Genomic DNA, 27,122 nt, shown 5'->3' with positions numbered 1-27,122 from the left:
GTTTCATGTTAGGCTAATATGGTATGTATTCCCTGATTGGCTTCTATAAGTTGGTCCATCTCCCCTTTAGGTTCCAAGCCATAAACTGGACATAAATATTTGAAATGCTCTATTCTTCTCCAGACATTGCCTGATTTTTCACCTCTAGTGCATGTAACCATGACCAAAGTTTTGTGGGGAAAGTTGCTCTTGGTACTAAGAAATATTCTGGACAGAGGGCTTCAACCTTTCATGCCTTCCTCACTTGAAGCATTCTATATTTCCATATATTAGCATACAATTATGCCTCTCTCCAATGAGAACCCCCTGTAGAACAGAGTTGGACTGCGGGACTTCAGTGATTTCTCAGATAACAAGAGCTTCACGTTCCTGCAAATTCCCATTTGCTGGTGAATCGCTGCTGCTGCTGCTGCCGCCGCCGCCGCCGCCGCTGCTGCTGCCGTGTGGCTGCAGCTTGCCTGATTGATCGATGGCTGCAATGGCACTTTTCCATCTGACATTCTCTCTCTCTCTCCCCCTTGCTCTCTCTTCCCTCTCTCCCACCCCCCACCCCTTTCTCTTGCTTAAACAGCAGCCCTAACTTTTGTGTGTTGCAAATATAAAAGGCAAGCCATGTGATAGAGGGGCAGAAGAACAAAAGCATTTGGAAGTAACGAGACCTCTTTTTAGCCCTCGGTCTGGGGAGTCCAAAAAAAGGAAGGCGCAGTGTATTTTACAAAAGGTAAGCAAGCATATAGCCAAAAGCTTTGGATCAAACACTAAATATTTCACATGCTTAATATCACTAGCTGATTTTTTGCAGCTCAAGGTTCTGTGAATATCTTCTTTGATGTTTAATAGGCTTGGATTTAAAGACTACCTAAGAATTCAGTGCCTACATCTTTTTTTATTGCCAGCATTTCTTAAATTATATATCTGCTGAAGATGCTTGTAGGCAGTTAGGCAGCAACTGAGACTCTCTTGGTTATCAATGGGTGGTGTTAAATTCATGACTTTAGACTGCCCTTCATTTGCACAAAAACATTATCTGGAAGTGGGAAATATTAGAATTGCATGTGAGATCCAAAAAGGTTCAGGGTACCCCCAGCACTGCCTCTATATGCCATTGTAATGGGACTCTACGATCATAGGCTAAGCATCTGATTTGAAACCAATGTTTACTTTTATTGCAACTTATGGATGCTGGTCCTTTGCCAGTCATCTGCTAGAATGCTTAGAATAATTGGAAACAATAGGCAATATTTATTTCAGGCATTGTCTGTTGTCCTTCAAAGAGAACAGTTTTAGGTTTTGTGTATGAGTATATGTGCATGGGTGTGGAGGTAGTGTGGAGGGCATTTTTTTTTTTTTTTAAAAACTTCATTAAGTCTCCTGGGAAGTTTTGCCATAGAGTTCACAGCACTGTTTATGGATTAGAGATAGATTTAATATGTGCCTGCGATTGGTTAAAAGGAGTAAGTAAATCCATTGTGTTTGTCTTGGCTGAAGAACAGAGGAGATATATTGAGCAGCCGGCTTACCTCTTCAGCACAACCATTAATGCAACGTGGATGCCTGTTCAGCAGATCAAACTAGAGGATGCTCAGCAAAAAAGCAGTGTAGAGAAGTTACTTTCGAGGTCTTCAGTGCCTGCCCTTAAGAGAAGCTTCTCCTATCTTAGAATCATGTTTTGGTGGGCAGGAGATTAAGTGATCTCTTTACATAGCTATAAAAATGGGATTTTAGGATAAATGTATTACAAACATTAAAACATGGAAGTAACAGAGCCCTTAAGGTGAGGTAAAATATGGAAAAATCTTCAAATACTAATTTCTTAAAGATATAAACTGCCACCATATACTGAACTAAAATAATCAGTAAGAGGTGAATACTTGAAACCAACAAGCTTGCTTGTAGAATAAAGACCATGGTCATTTGAATTTGAGAGATTCCTGCCTGTTAGCTTGAAGGACTGTGAGCAAACCTTTTTAGCATAATATCATTTGTTTGAAACCAGCACAGCGGAGAAAATTCACTGTACGTGATGAAAGATTAATTTACAGGCACTATTTGAAATGGGATGCTTATAGAAGAAATGCATCAGCCAGAGCCAGGCAAATAGATGTAGAGAGAATATACCCTAAAATCACCTTAATAAAGAAGCTTTACATTTACACTTGAGACTCTCTTGCTCACTAAATTGAAGCTAGCAGAAAATGCAGTAATAAGTGCAGTGTAGTCTCATTATCTCATTTTCAAAGGATTTCCCCTCTAATTTCTTTGTCCTAGAATACCAGGCAATACCACCTACTGTATTAAACCAGGTGATAGGACCAAAACCAACATGCAAAAATCACGATTGGGATTCAAGCGGATGCATGTTTGAAGCTTCAACCGAAGACTGACACGCAGAAGAACTTGCGGTGGCAAAGAGTTGCTATCATAATCAATTTCCTTACGTAGAGGGAGGGAGGGAGGGAGGGAGGGGGATTTCACCCAATTCTCAGGCTGTAAAACATGCTAATATAATCCAAGGGGCTGGATAAAAAATGGCTAAATCAAACCCTTAAGGCAGCTATTGTGGTATCCTGACTGTCTGGCAATGGCATTCTGAGTTTTAGATGGACATTTTTCTTGCTCTACGAAGACTGAACCAGCCTTCTTTCCAGCTCTTGCCACTGATGCAGCCAAGACCAAGAACTGTAGCTGAGACTGGGAGAGGCAATCCTAGGCTGCAGGTGACCCCAGACACATTTTTACAGCCTTCAAAGCACACCACCCACCCTAGCTTATGTTGCTGAAATGTTAGGACCAAAAATGCAACATTTTTTAAGGGGAACCATTTTTCAATGTTTTAACTCAAGGCGCAAACCCCACCAATTTCCCATCACAAAGTCATCATACTACCCAAATGGCTTGACCCTCCCCACCTTAATCACATTGTCCTCAGTCACAAACTAATAAATAATAAACATACAGCATCCAACTGCAACAAGATTTCCCAGTTCTGACCTCCAGGATTCCCAAATAGCTATGTACAAAGGAAGAGGGAATGGGGAATCTAGGCTGTAGATCTCACTGGGGCTGACTGTTGTAGCAACCCCTCTCCACACACACACACTGTTCGAAGATAGTTACAAAAGTGTGTTTTATTATTATTTTAAATATATAGTTGCTCCTACTACAAAACAGTGTTTATTTCAAGTAAACACTACAGCACAACAAATGCTGTCATGTTCTGTTAACTATAACTGCCATAATTTACATACGTTTAAAATGCGTGTACTCCAAAGTTATTAAAAGTGTTTTTTAAGTATTGCTATAGCATATCAAGTATATGAAGCAGTTATAAGATGTGGATTTGTATGGGGTCCAGGGAGAAGAAAAGTGGTGTGTGCTTTACAAACCTTATATTACACATTGGAGCTGAGCAGCACTTTGGATATGAAGGGAGAAATGGGATTCAGAGAAAAATGGGAGCCAGAAATGCCGTAATTCAAACATGGCAACAGAAGGCAGCCACTTTAGCTCAGGAAAGGACCATCTGCTTTAATGTGTTTCTGACAAATGCTACGTGCACACCCATGTGCCTCTGAATCACATGCTTCCCTTTGATTGCAAACTGCTGCACAGCCCTACTACACATGGACATTTAAATTCCCCTGTTGGACTTAAACTGGCCTGCCGGTCCCAGTTCTCTCATCTGGGTTCACAGTCACTCAAAGGTGCCCCATGTGTGCCCCATGAAATCAACTGCCTGTATGCATTCCTTTAGATTGAGGGCTGGGGACTTTCCTTAGGGCAATTCCGCATTGCATCCTAAGGACAGATCTACATTTTCTGAAGGAGAGATTTACATTTTCTGCTTGGCCCATCAATATAGTCCACCTACCACTTCCTGAGTGCAGGAATGGATGACATCATCTTCTCCCCACTCCCAGCCCATTGCACATGTGCTCGCACAATTTTTTCCAGCTCTGATTCAAAATTATAGTTTTATGACCCAAGCAGTCTTAAGCCCTTCAGTCCATTGTAGTAGGAGCCCTAGCTCTGATTGGATACAGTGCCTGACATACTTCCTCCCCTCCAGTGGCTGGGCACTGCCTTGTGTAGTTGTTTCATCCTAGGCTACCAGGCTCCTGTGTTCCCTGCTGGTTGGCAATTGACATTTATTTTATAATCTTGCATTGAACCAGCAATGCCCCCTTAAGTCAATGAAGTCTCCTCAACTCTAGAAACTCATGCTTCATTCAACCCTTACATCTCCCAGTGGGCACTGTTTTGGTTTCTGCCAGGCTGGGTAAAGCATCCTCCCCTTGTTTCACCCTTCCCTATCCCCACTACAGTACTGCAATGCTTCCCTTCCCTTCCCTTCTCTTCCCTTCCCCCCAAAAGTTGCAAGGTAGGAAAGTTGCTACTTTCTGTGAAACTGAATCATCAGTTCTTTCTTCTTACAAGTTTTCCATAGACCTACAAAGGATCTTGGGAACCAAAGAGCAATGATGGAGAAAGGAAGGGATGTGAAGGTATCTATGTATGGAAATCTCTGGGAAAGCAAAGGAATGGTGTGGTACTAGTGAGGTGGGACAATCTCTCAGAAGAAAACCACCTTTACCATCTGGTAAGGTGATCTGCACAGGAACTAGCCAGTGAGACTTGCCTTCCCTGCATAGATGAGAAGAGCAAGGAGTGGGGGAACAATCAATCAGGTCTTGGGATGGCCATAGTACCAGCCCTGCTCCCAACCTTCTGCAATCTAGACTGGAATTTTTGAAGCTGGCATGGAAGATAAGTAGCGTAGGGCAATTTAAGCCCAAAGGGCTTAAGTTGGCTTGGGTTGGAAAACAGCTTTGAATTAAAGCTAGAAAACATGACTGTGGTGTGCATTTACAGTGGTTGGGAGTGGGAGAGGACAATATCTGTTGAGTGGCCAGTACTGGTGATGGGCCATACAGAAAATGTGAATCTGCCCCGAGTGGACTGCTACAACCCTATTTCCAAGTTGTCATTTTAGAAACACAAGCACCAGTGCACTTGACTAGACCTGGCTTTTTGGTTGTCTCTCACAATGGATCCTTCCACTGTAAGGAAAGGTTAATGAAGCAGTTAACAGAGGGAAGCATCTCTCCACACTCAGCTCTTTCTTAAGCATGTTTCTGCTAGGGTGAAGTTGTCCTCAAAACTGCAGGAGATTCAGAATTTAGGCCATATTTTCTTTTTTTATTATTTTTTTCAAAACTGAGTTGCAAACATGGGGAAGGACAGTCCAAAGACATCATGCTTGCCCTCTTTTCTCTTTCACAGAGTCTGTGATTAGCCCCAGTGGAGGTTGTTCTTTTTAATCTTTCCAAATAAGAGAGCTAGAAAAAAGGATTATGCTTCCCCTTCCTATGCCTGGTGGTCCTGATCCAGATCGTATCACATGTACTTAACAATAAAGTAAATAAAATCTGAAATTGAAGCAGCATGTCCATTCATATTGATCCATCTGTCTGTCTGTCATCTATTTATAGCTATCAATGTATATCTAGTCCTAGTTCAGTGGGACTTGAGGATTTATGAGGTAGTCTGGGATCAGAAATAATGACTGGCCTGAAATTACTCAGTAAGCAAAATGATAAATTGAGGAATTAGGATCTTGATCTTGGGTTTCCTGGTTCCCAGTCTAACCTCCATGTCACCCTAGGCTCTTGTACTGCCTTGCTTTGCCCTGAAAAGGGAATTAACAGTAGCTATTGTAGTGCCTTTCCTACATATATGCCCACAAATGCACAGAAGCCTTTCTGTAGTGAACATACAAACTTTTTGCCCCATTGAATTTCATTTCACAATTGTTTATTGTTGGTGGAGACAGAAAATGTCCTTTCATAATTCATGAAAGTGGGAAATGAGACCTTCATTTTCAATTTTCAATATATATGAAGATATCAGGAAAAGAGAGAGAGAGAAACTTTTGTGAGGGAATGTGGGAGAGGGAAGCCATATTCTTTTTTCTGGTGCTTGAATTCTGAACTAATACACAGCAAATCTGACCGGTAGGAGAAAAGAATGCAGTAGCCAAGATGAACACCCTGCAGTTGCATTCAGAAGGAGCTAGTGGATGTATAGGCTTGATGTATAAGGAAGACCTCAGTAGAGGGATGCTGGCCTTAGTTTTCAGCATTGCAGTTGCATGCAGATGTGAAAAAAGGTGGTATGGATAGGTATTCTGGGTAATCTTTATCTGAGAGCTTGAAAAGTTTCTGCTGCTATTGCCAGTCAAAGTGGTCACCATTGGGTTAGCTGGAGAATCTGAATCAGATGAACACTTCCCTTTTTTCCAGGCGAAGTGTGGGAAGCAGGGAAGAAGAGATGTAATTGCAAGAGGTTAAAAGTAGTTCAGTTAAATCAGTCTCCTCCAATCTGGCACCCTCTTGATGAACTGCATCTTCAATTCCCAGAATTCCCAGCCATCAGTGGCTATCCTGGGTGAACATTCTGGAAATTGTAGTCCAAATACATCAAGAGGACACCAGATTGAAGAAAAAATGGGTTAGACCGATCTTCTCATTCTATAAATTTCAAGACTTCTTTATCAGAGGAATCAGCCTCATTACATAAGGATGGACATAAATCTAATTTTACAGAGGACAGGGTTTAATTCAACCCAAGTAAAGCTTGTCCTAGCCTGGAAATGTAAGAAAAATGTCTGTCACATTTCAGCCTTGATCTGCTTAAACCCTAGGCTCTATGGGAAAAAAATGATGCCTATTCTAGATAGCTTTTAAAAAATATCCCTACAGTGAATTTTATCCAATAATAGGTAAAACCAAATTAAAAGAAGGCTGAAACAATATTAAATAGTTGGAAGATATTTCAGAGGCCAAAATAATAAGGATGATGCATCCAAACTAGCAGGGTTCTTCTAATAATGTAGTGAGAGATTCATTTTATTATTCTTATTTATTGCATTGAGATCCATTTGACTAATAATGCAGTGAGATCCATTTATTGCTAGTCATCTTAACTGTCAGAGCTTCCTGAGCAGGGATTGCCAACAAGCAATGTTTCCTGTAAAGGAAAAAAGTTTAATTTTAACTGATGTTTTTCTTAATCTCTTCTAGGCAAAACCTGCACTGGGTCCTGAAGCACAAGTAAGTGAGCAACAATCTTAAAGGCTTCAGAACATTCTAATTTGTGTCCTTTTAGTTTATGGTATCCATGTAGCAATCATCCTATTTTGTAGATTTTATTTAGCTCTTGATTTAAGAAAAATTCTGTGGCAGTAAATTCCATGTACCCACTTCAGAGATAAAGTGTTCTATCTCAACAAAATTCAGCTGATTGCTTCTTGTGCCATTTATTACCCCCATGTTCCTATAAGCTCAGAATAGAGATTGTTAAGGTGCTGAACCCATAGGTTGCTGCAACTCATTAATTTAATTGCCTTTTGGAGACTGATATTTATAGGACTTGTATTGTTAACTTTCATAACAAAATGTAGTTGTGATTCCCTCCCTGAATTGGTTTGCCTGATCCCCTGCAGACAAGGATGCAGCCTCCATGGAGAGCTTTGCATACATATAAAGGGGGATGGTGTGTGTGATTCTGTCTCCTGGTCTGACTTACGATCAGCTGTTATTTCCTTTTTATATGTGTCAGTGTAGAACATATTAAAATTTCTCAGTAACAGCATGCACGGAATCCCTTTGATGCCCCACCTCTAACTTAACAGAACAATGAAACCAGGGTTGTAGTAAGCCTTTGAGCAGCTGGTTGTCTATATATTCTCTCTGTCCCTCCCCCAGCCCTTCTTTCTTTCTTTCTTTCTTTCTTTCTTTCTTTCTTTCTTTCTTTCTTTCTTTCTTTCTTTCTTTCTTCTTTCTTTCTCTCCTCTCTCTCTCTCTCTCTTTTTCTCTTTCTCTTTCCTCTTCCCTCCCTCCCTCCCCCCCCCCCTCCTTCTCATAATTTAATTCAGCACAAAATTTGAGAAGCACTGGCACTGCCACTTCTCCGCTACACCATATCTCACTCTGGGCACCAGAATTTCACTGTGGTTATTATGCTTAATAAATGAGAGATCCCATGTAGTCTTTCTTCTGATCGTTCTCATCGTTTGCCAATCAAATGTTCAGGCCAAGCAAGGAGACTATGAGCCTCCAGGAATGTTGTTATTTTAGTATTATTTTAGTGATCCTGAAATTCAGAAATATTTTACCACCACCAGCAGCAAAATTCAAGTATTGCGGGGGAGTCTGCTAACAAGTTTTTCAAGCTTATTATAACGGAGACATAATCTGCTTTGGCATGGTGAGGTTGAAGCAGAAGGGGCCATGTTGCCCTTTAGGACATGCAAGTTCAGTACTGGAGTTAATACTGAGTCTCGTTTGGCAAAGGTTAAGCATTCCACGGCAGTGACATGCACATCACTGCCGCAATGCTGAAACTCTCTCTGAATGGGATCCCCAAGGATGCATTTGTGTTCTTAAAAGAAATGATAGAGATGTGGGGTCTTTTATCTGCTTGCAATTAAATAGTCTTTCAAGGAAATTGGGTTGCATAAACTGAAAAGATGTAGCTCAAGATATGGTAAAAAAAGCAATTCTATTCCTTGTTCATTTTTTTAAATGCTTTTTAGCCCTCAAAGTGATTCAAATGTCTGTATGGGAGACAGAGAAAGAGAGAAGGGAAGTTCTTCCTCATGACTGCAGTAAAGTGCTATCCACCAGGACTTGTGCTGGCAGAAGAGTATGTTGGCAGAAAAGTATGTCAGCCTAAACTGTGCTGCCCCCATTGCTGATCTCTACTCTGTAAAAATGACAAGGCTGAGAAATGGTACTATCCTTACCTACTTACTGAAAGGCAGGATTGATGGCTTCCCCTGGCTTCAGTTCCACTCCCACCAGCTGTCACCTGCTGACAGGAAAACAGCCACCAATCATTCTCCCTAACATGGGATATGGCAAAGTGGAATGAGTTTAGGCACATGCTCAGAATGGCACATTTATCTACCTGTCAAGTTGCCTAACTAACAAGGGGCAGGTGATAAGGAGAGGGCATCAGGTGAAGCAAGAGGGAGGTCTCTTGGTGTTTCTTACAACGCCTCCTTTGGGCCTCTTACCTGTCAATTGGGCTGTTTCCAAACACAGGTTTAGTGCTCTTGTGAAAGAACGCTAAATCTCTGTTCAGAAATAGCCTGGCTGACCAGTAAATGGCATGGAGGGAGCTCCAGGTGAAGCAAGAGGGTCAACTGATGATGAGTGAGCTTTGTTCCCAAGTAATGCTGCAAGAAAATAGTGGCCCTGGCAGGAATTTATCAGCAAGTCCAGGTCTAACCTCAAGCCCAGCAGCACCAAGAAGAACCTTGGAAACAGCTATAGAGAAGACCTGCTCTATCGTGCACTACCCAATTGTGGTTGGCCCACACATGATAGCTAGTGTCATCACCATGGCACCATGGCACCTAGTGGCACCAAAACTGGAATGGACTGGGCAAAATGGCACTGCCTGCCCACCATGAAATATTGCACGAACAACCAGGAAAACTGTCTGGTCACAGGAGGATTTCATGAGTCCTCAGAAATAAAAAGGGTGGCCAGGGCATGTTCATACTATGGTTATGAGGAAGAGCAGAGAAAGGGAAGTTTATTTATTGATAGTTAGGTTCTCATGAACAATAATCTATAATTTAATTTCAAGGCTACCATATCAGTCAAAATTTTCTTAAAGCAAATATTATAAAAAAAGTGGAGATAAGAGAATCATAATGTAGGTTTGCCTTCTTTCCTCCCATGCTGCCAAGGAGGTCCTTCCCACTAGGCCTGCATTTCCAATCTAATGTTCTCCAGAATGGGTTGAGGATTATGGAAGCATTAACTGAATATGTATCAGGTTGGAAAGTTTGCCCTTGGCAATGCAGATGCCAATGACTGCACCTTTGAGAGTTAGGATTCGTACAATTAGTATGAGGAAGTATTTTCAAATGGGGAATAGGTTTTCTATTTCTCTTTTTAACCTTGATTTTAATCCACAAGGAAGATTTGATATTGGATATATATTCACACACACAGATGCACACACACACACACAGATACATATAGATGAATTGATCATCATATTCCTGTTTCTTAAAAAAACAACGGCTTGCACATTTTAAAAGGAGTTGTTCAGCAATATCAGTGTTGTCTAAATGTTCTAGCAGACTAATTGAAATTAGTCAGTTTCCAGCCACCTAGAAGCCTCTTCAAAGATGTTTGGCAGCATGTCTGGTTAGTGAGAGGGAGTGAGAGAGTCAGAGCTACTGTTCTGTTCTTCCACCACTCTTGCCAGCTCACATGTTACCAAATGATGAGCAACCTTGTGAATCGCTAGAACTCTTCTTCAGGGCAGGCTGGTTGTTAAGCAAAGGGGAAAGGCTGAAGGCTGTGGGAACAACTGGACGTGATTAGTAAACCCAATTCTCTGCAGGGTGAAAGCACATTCAGTTTGATTAATCTGTACACAATGCAAAGACAGGGTCCAGGTTTTTCTAAAGAATCAAAGAAATCCTAATTCCTCATTTTGTAAAAATTATAAACTCTAGCAGAATCTGCACTATCTCCATCTCCCCCAGGTAATTAGAATTTAAAGGTGTCTTGTGAAGTAGAATAGGATTGAAAATATAGCAACATTTATAATAGCAAAGTTGGGGTTCAACTTTAGGGGGTCTATTAGGGAAGCCAAACTTCTTTCAACAAAACTAAAAGACATCCAACCTTCAGAAGTTATGTTCCATTTTCAGATGGTAGAAGATAAAGTTTCTCTATTTGGAACATCCCTTTTGAGTCTTCCAAATCTTTATCCCACACAAAACCATCGGTAGTCATTTTTGACCACTTGAACACCCCCCAACCCCCCAACCCCCCCGCAAAGAAGAAGCTAAAGTAGGAAAGCTCCATTACTGATACTCAGATGTCGGAAAGAAGGAAGCCAGTATTTGTGCAAGTGTGTGATTATAATGTTTGATTATATCCATGTTAGATACACATGTAACCCCTGATAATTGAAACTTCAAGCTTATTAGACATAATACAGAAGTTATATAGGTTGCCATTCCCTTGGGAAGAGTAGACTCAGATGGTTATGTTTGCTCCCAGGCTATCTGAAAAGCTGGTTGTAGCTACCTCTAGGATCACTAGTGAACACTGCCCAGTCTCTAGTCCCACTATTAGCAGTATGATGTTTTCAGTGAAAGAAGTACTGTGTTTTCTAGGGGCATCCCAGGGTCTAATTCATAGTACCTGCAAGGACCATATACTGTAGTATGCTCCAACACAGTGAGCAGGAGATGCACTTCCAGGAGAGGGTTTCTTTTACCTCTTCCAATTTAGCTGGCTGACTCTGACATTCACTTTTCTATTAAATGTTTTTATCTTATCCTTTCTACAAGGATCTTGATGTAGTACCTATATCTACTATTCTGCTACGCTCACTTTCTATCTTCAAAACAACAGCACTGTGAAGTAGGTAAGGACAAAAGCTATTGACGGGTTTAAAATGTACCCTGGGATTTGGCATTTGGGTCTCCCAAATCCTCCTCTTTAACCATACAGAAACAAAATAATTGTACTAGTAATAAGTATCAAATTAAGATATCACACTTGATGCTATTACTGGGAATTTCTATTACATTTTATGGACATTAAAAAAACAAAGCGCACTAAGTGTTCTAGTGTTTTAAACTTTCAATTACCCAAAGAAAGTTATAAAGAGCCAGTATGGTCTAGTGGTTAAGGCAATGGGCTAGAAACCAGGAGACTGAGAGTTCTAGTCCTGCCTTAGGCATGAAAGCCGGCTGGGTGACCTTGGGCCAGTTACTCTCTCTTAGCCCAACCCACCTCACAGGGTTTTTGTTGTGGGGAAAATAGGAGGAGGAAGGAGTGTTAGGTATGTTCACTGCCTTGAGTTCTTTATAAAAAATAACAAAGGTGGGTTAGAAAATAAATAGATAAAATAAACACATAAATAAATAAAACAAAACAACAAAGCTTATAGGTTTTTTTAATGGTTATGACAACTTTACAGTTTGGGGAATTAAGTTGCTTCTTTAAATTAAAAGAAACACTTTAAAAATGATTAGGACTGTGCAGCAGACTGTGCTGTCTTCTGTTGTTTCTGGTTGTTGACTGAATGCCTTGGAAAAGGTGTGTAGGTATGCACAGCCTCTACACAGAAACCCGTGTTGGCTTTTGCAAATGCTGGAGATGATTACGAGGAGGCTGTGAGAGAATGCAAAGCATATCACTGGCAAGGAATAGTTTAGCCCAAAGAACCCCATCTAGACAAAATCAGAGCACCTGGGTACAGGCCTATGAATTCTACACTAGAATTTAGCAAAATGGCTTTAAGGAAAATGCTGGTGAAGTTTTAATTTTTTTTCTAAACTTCCTGAAGAAAAGGATTGCAGGTGGATTCCATCTTTATATTGGAAATACTCAACAGCCAGGACAGGAAAAGTATAAAGACATAAGCCAACAGACCCACCCTTCAGTTTTGGACAATTTGATCAGGTTCCAGAACTATACAGAATATTGTTTATACAATCACAGATTAGTGTTCGTAAATTGTGGGTCAAATGTTCAGTAGGCTTAAAGCAATTTGGGGTATATCATAGCCAGTTTTTCATGCATCTCCAGCAGAGAACATTGAGCTCCAAGTGTTGAATTTGGTGTCCATACAAAATTGTGTCAGAGTGGGGAGTGACCCTTTTTCATTTGTTTGGAAATACAGTTTATATTGCCTCTATTTTCTCCTCTTTCCCTCTGAGTGAACCACAGCTGCTTTATGATTTCATTGGGCATTTTACAATTGGACTATAAAATGGATTTCAAATGTGCTCCCATCCTTGCCTAACCAGTCATCAGCAATGCACAAAGGAAAAAAGAAAAAGAAAAGGAGGAGGGAATCAAACACACAACATACTTTTTATTTAGAGGCAAAGGACAAAATCTATTTGGTATGCCTTTTGATCCTTCAAAAAGGCAGTCATGGGAACTATATCAAGGTTCATCTGATTCTATTGTTGTGTCATGCATGCTGATAAAATGCAAATAAATGAAAGGTGGGTTATTCTTGTATATTGCATTAATTAAATCACCGAGATACTGTACTGTGTGGAGTCTTTGTTATTCACAAGGGATGCCTTTTATCATAAATTTAATTTTGGATTTTGGTAGGAGGCAACACTTGCCCTCAAAGGCCACTGTGCCCATGTAATGTGTGAAACTGTAGGTGTATGAATATGTAGGAGATGTATATGGGTGGGTATATTCAGATATATGTGTTGCCATGTATGTGTGTATGTATATGACAGCGTATGTGTTTCTAGTCTACATCTGCACTTGTGACTGAACTGATAGACTTGTCCCTTCAAGAGCTGCTTTGGCTGCAATATGGCCCTTTCGGCTCCATGCAGAAATAATTGCATGTGGTGATGGCAATGTGTACATGGATTCAGTTGACCCTAATGGTAGATGCTTAGCAGGAAAACATGAGTTGCTTTGCCCATCAGAATCTCTGGATCAGTTTCCTTTCTTGATAAGGCCCTTAACAGACCAAGACTGGGAAAGACACCTGCATGGGTTCAAAACTTCCTGCCATTCAGATTTGGCAGGCAAAAGTGGGCTGTCTGTTCTGATTCAAGCAGAAATGACAGCTCATAGTGATGTCAAAAACGACATGCATCTATGAGGGACTTCCTGCATGCACTAAAGATAGCACTGGAAAAGCATGTTGTGCTAGGGAGGAAGAAAAATAAATTAGGAGCTCTCTCTCCAATCATATGTATGCCAAATAGATCTCAGTATCGATTTCAGTTTCTAGTTTCTATGCCTCATATTTAGATGTTTCATGTCTACCTAAAACTATCTGCAAGGAAAGAAAATGTAATTTCATAGATATAATGATGATGTAAAGGAAAAGCTGAACTGAGTGGTGCTGAGGCCAGCATTCTCTGCCAAGTTGTTTATTAAGCTGGGACTCGATGAGAGGCCAAAACTCATTCTTCCAAACACACTTCATTGTGCTACAAGTCTGTGGTTGAGCCAAAGCCATTTCTACAGTTATTTCTTAATATATATCCAATATTTACTACTTTTGCTGCATCTCCCTTTTTAATGAGGCCATGCACTGAAAAACACTTGAGCTCTAAGAGGACACCTTGGAGAAACTGTACAACCAGAATGACTGTGTAATCTTCATTGTCCTAAGGAGATAAGATAGAAGAAGACATCCATTACCAGTGTGGTTTGCATCCTGTCATTATATGCAAGCGTAACCATCAGACCCGACTGCACCTATGGCATGGTCAATAAAGATAATGCCAACAATAAAATAATAAGGAGCAAAAGACTGCCTTATTAATAGATGTATAAGCCCTCTTCATTTTAAACATTAGTTCCATTATTAAACAGAAAAGGACAAGCATCTAATAGGCTTAATAACATAATACGATTTTTCAGAATATAAAAACCCAGAGGAAAAAGTCAGGAAAATTATATAATAAAGAAAACAGTTCCAAGGAATTTGACCAAATTACTTGTTGCTCAAATGTCTTCTTTCCTGTTCATTTTTTTTAAAGCATGTTTTAAATATGGACAGACAGTGACTACTAATAGGACCTTAAGCCCTCTATATTTGCAAGGGGGAAGTAGGAAGATGCCTGCGGGACATGCCCCCCTTCCTGGCAGCTACATGTTTAGATTATATGTGTGTGTGAGTTTATGAACGAGGCCTATGAATATACAGCTGCATGAGTGTAGAGGAGTACGTATAGTAGTTAAACCAGATTTCATAGTGTAACTATGCATTGTGTGAAGAATGTCCTGTTCAGACTAAGCACCAGACAGGTTCTCAAAGAATATTCTTTATTAAATAACTATTTACAATAAGTAATTCCTTGATATGTGAGACTGGGTTAAGCAAGCCCAACTGGGCTGACTGGATCTGACTGGAACACGAAGGTTGGAGGCAACAGTTCTTGAACTGGAACTGTACTGGAATAACACTGATGCTGAATCTCTGACTCACTGGATCTGGGATCAGGGCTACGAACAACAGACAGGGATGAACTGAAGACTTGGAGCAGGACTCAAACTCAGAGCAAGGTTAGACTCAGCTGGTGGTCCTAGACTAGGCTGGGTACTCTGAACTGAAGACTTGAAGACAAGGCTTGAAACTGGAGCAAGGCTGGACTCGGCTGGAAGCCCTGGACTAAACTGGATTCTCTGGACTGGAGTCTTGGAGTGAGGCTTAGGACTTGGAACTAGGCTGGACTCGGCTGGAAGCCCCAGACTAGGCTGGATTCTCTGGGTTGAAGGCTGGGAGAAAGGCTTGGAACTTGGAGCAAGGCTGGACTCGGCTGGAAGCCCTGGACTAGGCTGGATTCTCTGGACTGGAGACTTGGAGCGAGGCTTGGGACTTGGAACTAGGCTGGACTCGGCTGGAAGCCCCAGACTAGGCTGGATTCTCTGGGTTGAAGGCTGGGAGAAAGGCTTGGAACTTGGAGCAAGGCTGGACTCGGCTGGAAGCCCTGGACTAGGCTGGATTCTCTGGACTGGAGACTTGGAGCGAGGCTTGGGACTTGGAACTAGGCTGGACTTGGATGGAAGCCCCGGACTAAGCTGGCAACCAGATCTTGAACATGATAGGTATGAAATTCCTGAATGCAACGGAGCATGCGAAGCGCAGGTGTGCAGGACTGAAGGCAAATGGCACTGGAACATCAAGCCTTGCCCACGCTGCTGAAGAGATCATGGAGTTTCACAGCTGGAAGCAAGACAAAGGCTGCTGGGCATGGCTGATGCTGATTCCTTGCTGGCAGCAGATGCAGGATTCAATTCACCTTCGGAGTGGAGCTCAAAGGCTGGTTCCTCTTTGACCACAGACGCTACTCTGATACCAGTAAGGACTCTTCTCCCAAAACTGCAGGCTTAGAGGATCAGTTGTCTCCGGCAGCTCGCTTTCTGCACGGCTGCCTTTTATCCCGATCTTTGGCATGCTTCGAGTCTCCTGCAGCCAATTGGGCTGCCTTCTTCACATGCTTTTCAGCCCGTCTCTGGCATGCACTGATTGGCGTATTCAAACCCTCCTCCGGATCTCGCCTGATCAGCGCTATGGATGCTTCCTGCTCTGCTGAGTCATGCTGGAGTTTCGTTTCTCTGATTCCAGCCTGGTAAGTTTCCAATTCTTCCTCTGACTCAGAAATAGCTTCACCTTCCAAGTCAGAGGCAAGCTTGGTTCTGACAAAGAAGACCATTTATTGGTAATAAGTTGTTTGTCATTTAGCTGGAGATTGCGGGAACTGAAGTCCATCATTTGGGCATGTAACAAACGGCTGGGGAAGGTGGCCTAGGAGAGCCTAATGATTGCTTTTGCAAAGATTGAATCAGGCTGAATTATTATGATGATTATGATTATGATTTCACTACTACTATTATAATATACAAAATGAAAAACAAGAAACACTATCATAACATACAAAACAATATATGGAAAAAAAAGAAAAAAGAGAAAGGGACTATTAAACATAGTAACAGCATATATTAAATCTTAGTAAACATGCATGTAATAATATTGGTCAATCTTTCCATTACTTCAAGTAAAGAGCCAAGTCAAAGCCCAGGTTTTTAAGTGTGGAGTAGCAGTCGCTTTTCAGTGAAGGTACAATCAGTGCTGTTCAATGTTCTCTGGTCTGGCCCTCAAGAGAAGCTTCTCTTTCTCTACCTAATTCTCAAGGTGCTTTAGAACTCCTTTTAAATGGCTTTTGACAATGTTTTGGGGGTGGCAGAAGTTGCTGCTATTGTCTTCTCTTCCTTATCTTGCTACACTCTGCAGCCTTCCTGGCTTTCCATGATTCTGAAAAAGGCCACAGGTAAAATTCCTCCATGATGTCTTCCAGTGGAATTTAATTAAGGTGTGGGAAGCCATGGAAGCTGCAGAGTGCTATAGTGAGGAGTGCAACATGGAAGACAGAACAGCATCTTCAGTCACCTCATAAGAAGCAGAAGTGCTAGGACTGTAGGCCCCACCTGTGAGAATGTCAATGACATGTTCTTTTTCTTGGTGGCTGTGGTAGAATTTTTTTCCATTAAACTGAATGAGAAGCAGGGATTGTGGGGGACAAAACTGGCATAGCATTAGCTTTCACTAAGTTGCTGACATCCTGTATTCCCAAGACTGTCATTGAGCCAATTTAATTCTGACTCAACCCTGAAGCAGAAGGTCCTGCGTGGATAATACTGCAGCTTGGGCTTCCACTTCTTGGTGGCTTCCTGGTGCCACACTGCACTTCCACAAGCTTTTTCAGTTGAGTGGAAGGATGGCTTTGCAGCTTTCCCTCACACAGCGTGATCAGTTTGAAAACCAACTACTATGAAAACTCTCAACAAGCTAACGGTGAGGATAAAGTGAACTGCTAGTTAAGTATTGTTGCAGTTGGCTGGAGGAAACACTGTTTGGTTTACCTGGATATTCGGGAATGGCTGTGGTGGGGACAATTTTTGGTAGTTTAGGGAACAAAAATGGTGACTGTGGAAGTGCCTTATTTTTCTCTGTACTTCAGTTTGTATATTCAACCATATTATTTTTAACTAGAACTGGTCTCATGTTCACGGGGAAATTAACTTTGTGAATAAAATTTATGTACTATTCTTCTTCTTCCTATTGGACTCTCCAACTTCAAGAGAGCAAACTGTTGGAAAGCAAATGAACCACTTAATTCTTCCAATTGCCTCCATGGGTGGAGATAAGGATCATGGGGGAGACACTGACCAGCTGGAACAGAAGAAGCTGCTCTGTCCTTGAACAGTGAAGTCACTGGAGAAAATCTCTGTTCTTGCTGGTTGCCTGAACAGCAAGAAATGACAGCTGTTATATGCTAATGGAAAATGAACTTAGTAAGTTTAGTTGTGGAGAGGTAGCTGCAAGATCAGAGCTCTTGTTGATTTATCAAGTGGATCAGGGTTCCTCAACCTTGGCAACTCTAAGCTGTGCGGACTTCAACTCCCAGAATTCTCCAGCCAGCAAAGCTTTGCTGGCTGGAGAATTCTGGGAGTTGAAGTCCGCACAGCTTAGAGTTGCCAAGGTTGAGGAACCCTGAAGTGGATCATGTCTACATATATATCACTGGATAAACAAATGTTTATCCAGTGGTAAACACCTCTCAGTGAATAAACATAAAGTGTAGCACGTCATGTATCTTTTCAGCTTTCAGACTTTCAAACATCAATTTTTATGACCTGAAATCACTTTTATTTGTAGCCCCATCATTTTGTAAGTTTTTCAGCATTTATATTTTAACTACTGCAGTCTTGTTTTAAAACAGTTTGAAATGAGTTTACTGTTCTTTCTAAGTAGTAGCCACTTTTACTGAGTATTTTGTAATTATTATTTTAAGGCCTGATGTGATTATATAAATATTTGGCTGTATTTGAATAAAGTAACCAGGTTAATTAAAAATAGCTATTGTTTTTCTCAGGTGGAAAAATGAATTTTGTCATAGGTGTGTATGAAAATAAAGCCTACTAATAGCAAAGTCTCATTTACAGTTAAGATTAAGATTTTTTTTATCATATTGGTGCCTTTGTGTTTATGAATGCAAGGATTTTTTAAAACTTTGTTTATAGCTCTATCCTTCTTATAGGTACACTCTCTTTCATACATATATATCCTACTTAACTGAACACATATATCATCTGTGCAGCCTGTTTGCATGTGCATATGTAGAATCTATTTTCATCTTGCAAACACTGTTATGTCCACTCAATTCAATAAGTTCCAGTACATTTTAATGGGCACAAGCATGAAGGGGGCTATAACCTATACACATAAGTATATAGCAGAGGAATTCATGCTTTTGTAATGGCAAGGCAACCCTCTAAGGAAAGGGAAGAATCCATTTTCTCTTGTTCTTGAAGCCAAAACCTCCATCTCTGATGAAACACAGTCTTGATCTAAATCCTTAGAATAGGCCTTTTAGTATGACATGAGGATATGCAGGCATTTAACATTTAAAAACCACAAATGCCTTGCTAATTTTCATTAAACCAGATCCCAGTGGAGATTTCATCACCTAAAAACAATTCTTCAGGATTAAAAGTTAAAATCTTTGCCACTATAATGTTGATAGAAGAGGCCTTAAGCATGGCACGGTTTGAGCCTTATTTCATTATATTTAATGTGGGACAATGGTTGCTTCATAAGTGTTTCTTGGATCACATCAGTACTTTAAGCTGCATTGTAATTTATGCTTATTTACCTCTTGAGACCATTGTGCTGTTTTCCAGGATTGTAACTTATTTATTTTTATTCCAGCTATGAAGGGGATGTTTTGATGGATTGTAACCTCAGCAAATGTCTAACCCCAAACCAGCAATGACAACCCAGAGACTTAAAACAGATCCTCTGCTTTCTTGGCACGGGACTGGGCCTCAGTCTTTAGAGGGCTTCTGATACTCTATCTCCCTCTACTGGTACTCCTAAGACATTCTCCAAGGATGGGAAATCATGTCCTTGCTGCTTCAATTTCCATGCTGTCTTTTCTGGCAATAATGGGAGATACCGGCAATAAAATGGATAGTACCTTCATGATTGATGTGGATCCAGGGCGATGTATGAGGCATCATTATGTTGATTCTATCAGCCATCCTTTATACAAGTGCAGTTCAAAGGTAGGTGTTGCTGGAAACTTCTCAACCTTTGTGAAATTACTACTGTGCAAGTATTACCAAACTTGTAAAGAAGGACAATTTAATTTTCTAAAACTAAATATCGGTTTAACATTGATGCATCATTGTTTATAAAATTAGGTTGATGCCAGAGGTGTTTTGATGTTGTGCAAGATCATCATAAGATGATCTTTTGTCACCTGAAGTGATGTAAAAGGTGGTGCTTATGCCCACTTCTGTTAGAGAAAGAAGCTGAACTAACATTTCAATCCAATTCATATAATAGGAGAGAGTCCTCAGGTAGCAGACAAATTGAACAAGGGCAAAATAGATTATGTGACATATGACTTCCTCTGACTTCCACAGAGGAAATCAACTATAAAGTTCAGGAGAAACTACTGTCCTCCTTGGTGATCACCTTGCTCTGATGATTGGATTAGCCTGGTCTTAGAGTAAAGCTGTCATTTGTGGGTGATGTTTTCTACCATGTGGGAGCAGCTGGTTCTCTTTCTCTCGCTCTCTCATATGATCTACCTTTGATCTACTACTTCATAAGTTAGTTCCACCCCCACCCCCCACTCCTACATCATAGTTGCATTCTTCTGAAGGTTTTGACTGTCTGGGCACACAGCACTCATGGACACGTTGCTGTACTGGCCTAAGACTATAATAAACCGATTGACTGGGTACGCAGAAAGCAGTCATCTGAACTGAACCTTGGTTTCACGGTTGCAGAGATGTATTTTAAAATGTGTTGACAAAAAATATACAGATACATTTAAAAACACATAAGCTATTTAAAAGTGGTCACATGCTCTCAAATAGCAAATAAAGGATATCTAAATATCTACACTCTCTCTCAGCCTTAGGAAGAATGCAGTGGCAAAACATTTCTGAAAAATGTTGCCAAGAAAACTACATGGACTTCTCCATGTAGTTACCAGGAGTCAAAACTGACTTGAAGGAACCACATAAATAATTAAATATATGATTTTTTAAAAAATCTATAATTAAACTGGGAACATATCTTAGGAATTTTGTGAATTATATATCTTTCTACATGCTGCTGTATAAATTGTTTTCCCCAGAAAATGTGTTTTCTGAAAAGTTGTTTGATGCTTTATTGAAGTGGTCGGGAAGGCAAATATTTTAAAATATTTTCAGGTTTAGCTCAGTCATAATATTTTCTTGAAAATAATATTGAAAAATCATTGACAGTCAGCACTGGGCAAGTAAGATGGTTGAAGCTCGGAACAATACAACTTTTGGGGTATATGCCAGTATACTGATTTGTATTTTTAAAGCCAGAAATGTTCGTATCTTAAAAACATGCTACAATTATTTAATTGAAAACATCATCATTTATTAAGAACTTGTAGAAAGAGAGACAGCCAGAGACAGAGACAGAGAAAGATGTTGTTACGATGACTTTGCATACTTCATAATAATTATAGGAACCCCAAAGAAGTACACATATAGATCAGAACATAAATGGAACAAGGGACTGCCCCTTTTCTTAATGGAGACATTATGAAGATGATTCTACCATGTCTTTTCTCTTGGAAAGACTTCCATCTCAAGTCCTGGACTGAATGAAGTGAACAACTCATGAGTTTTGGTGTAATGTACAGTTCTGTACTGCTATCTCTGTAGATGCCAAGTAAAAATGCACCATTTGCATACAGTATATTAAGGGACATGGATCTGTCCACATCCACTGACATCCTCCATTCACGACTGTTTCAGACTTTGTTTTCTTTTGAGCCAAATGCTATAAATGTGGTTTACATATGTTTCAAGTGATTTTTGGCCAACCTCTCATTTTCATTTAGAAACATGAGACAATGCAAAAAAAGTGGGGGGAGGGGTTGCTTGAAATGTTATGCTTGGAAAAAAATCAATATGGTTTAATAGCAGCTGCTGAATTTTCAGCTGTGCCCTGTTAAATAGAGATGAAAGTATGAAGGCAGCACTGATCACAGTACTGAAGCCTATTGCTATGACTGTCCATTTTCTCCTTGCCTATGTTATTTTTGCAAACTTTATTCCAGGTTATGCATGAAGACTATCCCCCTTAACTGTCTATTGATAATGAATTAACTTTTGCCATTTCCCCTAAGGTAAAGATAAAAACAACTATCAAATGATACTAGCAATACAAAGATTTTCAGAAGGATAGCTGTGTTAGATTCTTGCAGCAAAACAGACAAGCAAGCACCATCAACCATATGATGATATAAGTCTATTGTAGCACAAAACAGGGGTACACAAAATAAGCCCTCCAGATGCTAGGTAAAGTCCTGGGAGACCTCCAAGTGTTGTCACCAAACTATAATTTGTAACATGAGAAAAGGAGAAAATGGTTAGATAGAAGACTGGAGATTAATCAGATCATGGAAATCAAGAGAAGGACAAAGACCAAGGCAGGGGCTGAAATCAAAAGAATGTCTAGTTTCAGCATTAGGAGGAACTTCCTGATGTATTAATGCAGTATATTAGGGGAGTGAAACTGCAATAGCGAACTCTAATGTTGTCATGTACTGTATTACTGCAGTGATTGATTTTCATTTTCTCTTATCAATTATAATTTTATTAAAAGTTTTAAAAAGGAAGATAAAAACTAATATAAACTAATATAAAGTAAGAAGAATAAAAGAAAAAAGAAAGAAAGAAAAAAGATAAAAGTGCAAGAAAGAAAAAAATAGAAAAGAAAGAAAAAAGATACAAAGTAGTGGCTTCCAATCTTCTTTACAGCAGTTATAATTATAAATTTACCTCTTATCCCTAGGTTATAACATGACTCTTTTCTTTCTATAATCTATCTTGTCTAATCATCAAAACCATAAATCATAAGTTCATTTTTTCCTGTTTTACACAAAAAGCCCCTAAGGGGTTTCTAGTCAGCAATAAATGCAGATACTGTCTTTTCTGTGATCAAAGAAGTCAATGGCCATCTCAGCATGTTCCATCATCTTCACCAACCATTCCTCCATCGTAGGTACTGACAAATCTTTCTATCTTTGTGCATACAATAATCTTGCTGCAGTTATCATATACATAAACAAAGTTCCAAGCTTCCGGTGAGGAATAGAGAACTAACATCCTGCATTTCCTCCACTCTATGGAGGCATTATGGCTGAAAAGGCAGCTGGATGCAGGATCCGGACTGCTGAAATTCTCTCTGGATCAAAAAGAGATCTTGAGATTACCCATATGTATTCCAGATGGCTGTATTTTGTGAGTAGATGGCAGAAACCAATGTTTTTGCAGCCACTTGCAATCAGCTGGGTTTTGCAGGTTCCATCACGCTCTGAGCCATTAATGCAGTCTTATAAGGATACCATGTTTGACCAAACCTCATCTTTTTAATCATTTTGGAGTTTTATTTTTTTAATTATTTCTTTAAGATTGAAAAACCTTTAGAACTGCAAGTTTACCATTTGCTGATGTCATTCTCTTCAATCTGTTTAAAAGGAAAGGAAATTATGTTCTTCCAGCTTTGTAAGATGCTTATTTTTTGCAAATAGATGCAGCAAAAGGATGACCACGATGTTGCTTTTTGAAACCTTTTTAAAAGCTAAGGGCTCAGATGAAATTGATTTATAAAAAGACTTTGATCTTAGTTAGAAAGATCCTCTCATGGGGGAATATTTCTCTTGCTTACATTCCAAACTGATATTAAGGTCTTGAAGGCTGATCATTAGAGGGCACTAAATGGCTACTTTAAAGGAAACATTTTTTTAAGCTGGTTCAGGAAATGCTCAGGCTATTTAACCCTAGACTGGAACCAAAAGTTATTGCTGAAGAGAAACAGGTGCCTTTGAAGATAACCGAAAAGGACTTCAAGGTGGACTTAAAAATTATAGCCTATAAGAAAGGTTAGCCATTTGTGTTTCCTTATTATTTTTCATCTATAAAATGCTTCTTGTGCTGAGAGCCACAAAGGTGTTTTCAGGCACAACCTGGGTTTGTATCTACAGGTTTCTTTTTAAACTTTTAATTCCACAATCCTATCTCTATCCAGTATTTCAAGGAGCAAAATAAACAGAGGGGAGACAATGGGCATCCCTGTCTTGTTCCTTTTTGTATCTCACCAGGCTTTTTAGATCTCCATTAACAATTATTTGTGCTTGCTGTGAAGTGTAAATCAATCTTACCCATTCTATAAATTTCTCTCCAAGTTCGCATCTTCCAAAGCTTTGAGCATGAAAGTCCAGTTCAAATTGTCGAAGGCCTTCTCTACATCTAAGAAAATCAGTGCGGCTTGTTTTTCATTATTTTGCTCCAAATATTCCAAAATGTCCAACACATTTCTAACATTGTCCTTTAACTGTCTTTGAGGTAAAAACCCACATTGATCCTCATGAACAAATTCTTGCCAAATTATTTTCAGTCTCTCAGCTAGAATCATTGTAAAGAACTTGTAGTCATTATTCAATAAAGATATTGGCCTATAGTTTCTTGTTAAAGTCAAATCTTTATCTTCCTTTTTCAGTATTAGTGCTATACTGACCTCTTTCCAACTCTCTGGCATCTTTCCTCCCTGTGGTACCTAGTTAGGTATCATCACTTTCAGTTTCCTGTTGCACCTGTTGAAGTTTTTGTGTAGTCTCATCTGACACCTCCATTTGAATCTCTTCCAATTTCTCTTTAATTTTTTCTAGAAATTCCCTCACCTTCTGGACAGAATTCAGTAGAAACCTCTGCTGTTTAAAAGTAAAAACCACACCTTCCAATTTGTCTCATCTAAACGGAATTTTTTTCTGTTTTAATCTATCAGTCAAAAAAGAATGCTCTTTTCTCTTATGCAAGATTCTAATAGGAATTTCTTTAAGAACAATTACATCCGTATTATCAATCTTCAGTTTTGTATTAAAATGCTGCTGCAAAACTTGGCTTCTTCCTGACAAAGTGCACTGCAGTGACAGTTTTTCAAAGGAGGCCTGGATGGCCACATACTGTATTTAGACTAATTTAGTGGATACTTGCACATACAAAGTAGGGGGTTCAACTGCTAACCTACAGTATCCTTCCCATTCTATGATTCTAACTATCAACTATACGTAATTTTAATTAAATGAAATTTATGTTAAAGAACACTTTATTGTTATCCTTCTCCACCCAAGACATAAATCTTGACTCCAAGGCCAATGGCAATCCCAGTCTAGAATCCATTTGGATTAGGTTCTATGAAGTGACAGTTTATGCATCTGATCAAACTGCACCCTGTTTCATTTATACATAATAAATTACTTAATTTTTGCAATATACAGCATTTCAGTTAGGTTATTTTACAGCGTGATCTTACAATTCCCCTTTCTTTAGGTGGCACATGGTATAAAATTTTATACTTGTAAGATTGTGGAGGAAGCACTGTTGAGTTTCTCTTTCTCTGTGGCATGCAGATCCATCGTTCCGAAGCCCCTCTGGCTGCCCATGAATCCTGCTTAGAAAAAATCCCTTCCATACAATTCCTCATGGGTCCTTCTCTCAAGATTTAACTAAATGTGGGAAGACAGGGAGGCTGCATACTAAAAATTGGGGCATAAACACATACCTCTCAGCCACCAATACTCGATGGTGAGAACTCGCATCAGCTTTGTTCTCTTTTTGAAAGCAATTTCTTTTTTATTAATTCAAATGGAGTGGTTAAAAATGAAGCCAATTTAGTGGCCTGCTAGAACCACTGAAATGGAGCAGAGCTTACAACACAGCTGAGAAGCTGGCACAGAAGAAGAAAATTATTTTAGCTTCAGTGAACATGTCAGAGAAATACAGGTTATGGATCTTACACACTCAGCCCTCCCAAGCATAAAGAATCACATGCTTAGACAGATTAGGTTAAGATAAGTAAAAGAATTTCTTACTGACTTTATTGTTGCTTCTGTTACATCCATCTAGGTGGAAAAGATGAAGTTCCTTTGTTCTTCTTTTCTTTCTAAATACTTATTTTGCCCTAAACTCTCAGCCCTACAGCTGCCAAGAGCTGTATGGAAGAAAGGGGCAGAATTTTTCATCAAGGCCTGAGCACATGGCCCTAATGAATGGAGAGCAGAGCACCATGCTTGCTTCTCCCTGGGTAGAAAAAGGGGAAGAGAGAAAGAGGAAGTGGGAGTGGCAACAAACAGCTTCCTCAGAGTTGCATCATGGGACAACTCAATTTACATTACTAATGAAGCATGCTGGATTTGCCAGGACTTCCAACAAAAAATATGCTGAAAAAATTAGTATAGCGTGCATATGCTTATATAGTGAATACAGGATGCAATTTCCATGATATAAAATTTAAGCTATGGGTGTTTATGTGTGCAAGGAGGACTGATATAAGTTTTATGCAGACCTTAAAAAGGCTCAGCACCATATAAGAGGCTTAACCACTTCGTGAACTGGGGTATAGGAATCATATAGTTCTGAGCCAGACGTTTTCTATGAGTTTCACATATATACTTGCACTCTCTAGGGCTAACTCTTATTTTCTTATCTTCCGGTCTCCTCCATTTACAGATGGTGCTGCTGGCTCGCTGTGAGGGACACTGCACTCAGAGCTCACGCTCAGAGCCAATGGTGTCCTTCAGCACAGTTCTGAAACAGCCTTTCCGATCCACGTGCCATTGCTGCCGGCCACAGACTTCTAAGCTGAAGGCCATGCGCTTGCGCTGCTCAGGTGGTATGAGACTCACTGCCACCTACCGCTACATCCTCTCATGCCACTGTGAGGAATGCAACTCTTAGGGGCAGACCTGCTGTAGAAAAAAGAACAGGAAGGACATATGCTCTGCAGCAGAAGCTCCAGAAGCAGAAACAGCCAAGGACAACCTTCCAACAGTTTGCTGCTCCTATAACCAGGGATAATTGGAATGGATTTCATTGGAGGATGACAGAGAAGGAGCCACACGGATACCTGGGGTTGTACCAAGCAATACAACAGACCCCAGAATATATAATTGCACATTGTTGCTGAAGATATAACCACTTGTGATGGTGAGGAGTGGGAGCATTTGTTGTTAGAAATGTATTTTTCAGGTTCTTGGGGTCATTTTTCTATGTCAGTGATTCTTTAATATTGAATAAGGTCAACTTAAGAATTATGGCTCTTGGTTTGAATGTTCAGCCAGCAACACAAAAGAACCAGGACATAGAAAATGCATACAGTGGATGCTATTATGTGGAAAACAATTTATCCTAGAAGAAAACGAAGACTCCTTCCCTGTATACAGAAGCCTACTATTTCTTTTAAACATGCCCTTCAGTTTATACTGGCCTTGAAAACAGACTGTGTTGAATAGTAAGAGATATATTTTATCTGGTCTGGCAGCCAAGTGTTGGACAAGTTATTGTGATTTAGGTGCAGTTACAAAATAAATAATAGAAAATTTACAGAACCACCAGTGCAGCTTCTCCAGTGTTGGGAAAGCATATTTACAGTCAAAAGCTGAAATGTGGAAAATAAACAATTTCTTC

At 39.9% G+C, this 27,122-nt stretch overlaps 1 protein-coding gene across 1 annotated transcript; it reads left to right on the top strand.

Annotated features, from left to right (window-relative positions):
• The first annotated feature begins 438 nt into the window (after positions 1-438).
• Positions 439-27,122, top strand: NDP (norrin cystine knot growth factor NDP). Its single transcript, XM_063304398.1, has 3 exons — positions 439-721; positions 19,309-19,664; positions 26,166-27,122. The coding sequence occupies exons 2-3, from the start codon at positions 19,491-19,493 to the stop codon at positions 26,391-26,393; spliced, it is 402 nt and encodes a 133-aa protein (XP_063160468.1). The 5' UTR covers positions 439-721; positions 19,309-19,490; the 3' UTR covers positions 26,394-27,122.

The sequence above is a fragment of the Candoia aspera genome, chromosome 5, assembly GCF_035149785.1.
Source record: "Candoia aspera isolate rCanAsp1 chromosome 5, rCanAsp1.hap2, whole genome shotgun sequence".
Taxonomy (NCBI): Eukaryota; Metazoa; Chordata; class Lepidosauria; order Squamata; family Boidae; genus Candoia; species Candoia aspera.
The sequence above is the reverse complement of the archived record's forward strand: the minus strand, read 5'-3'. Positions and strand labels throughout refer to the sequence as shown.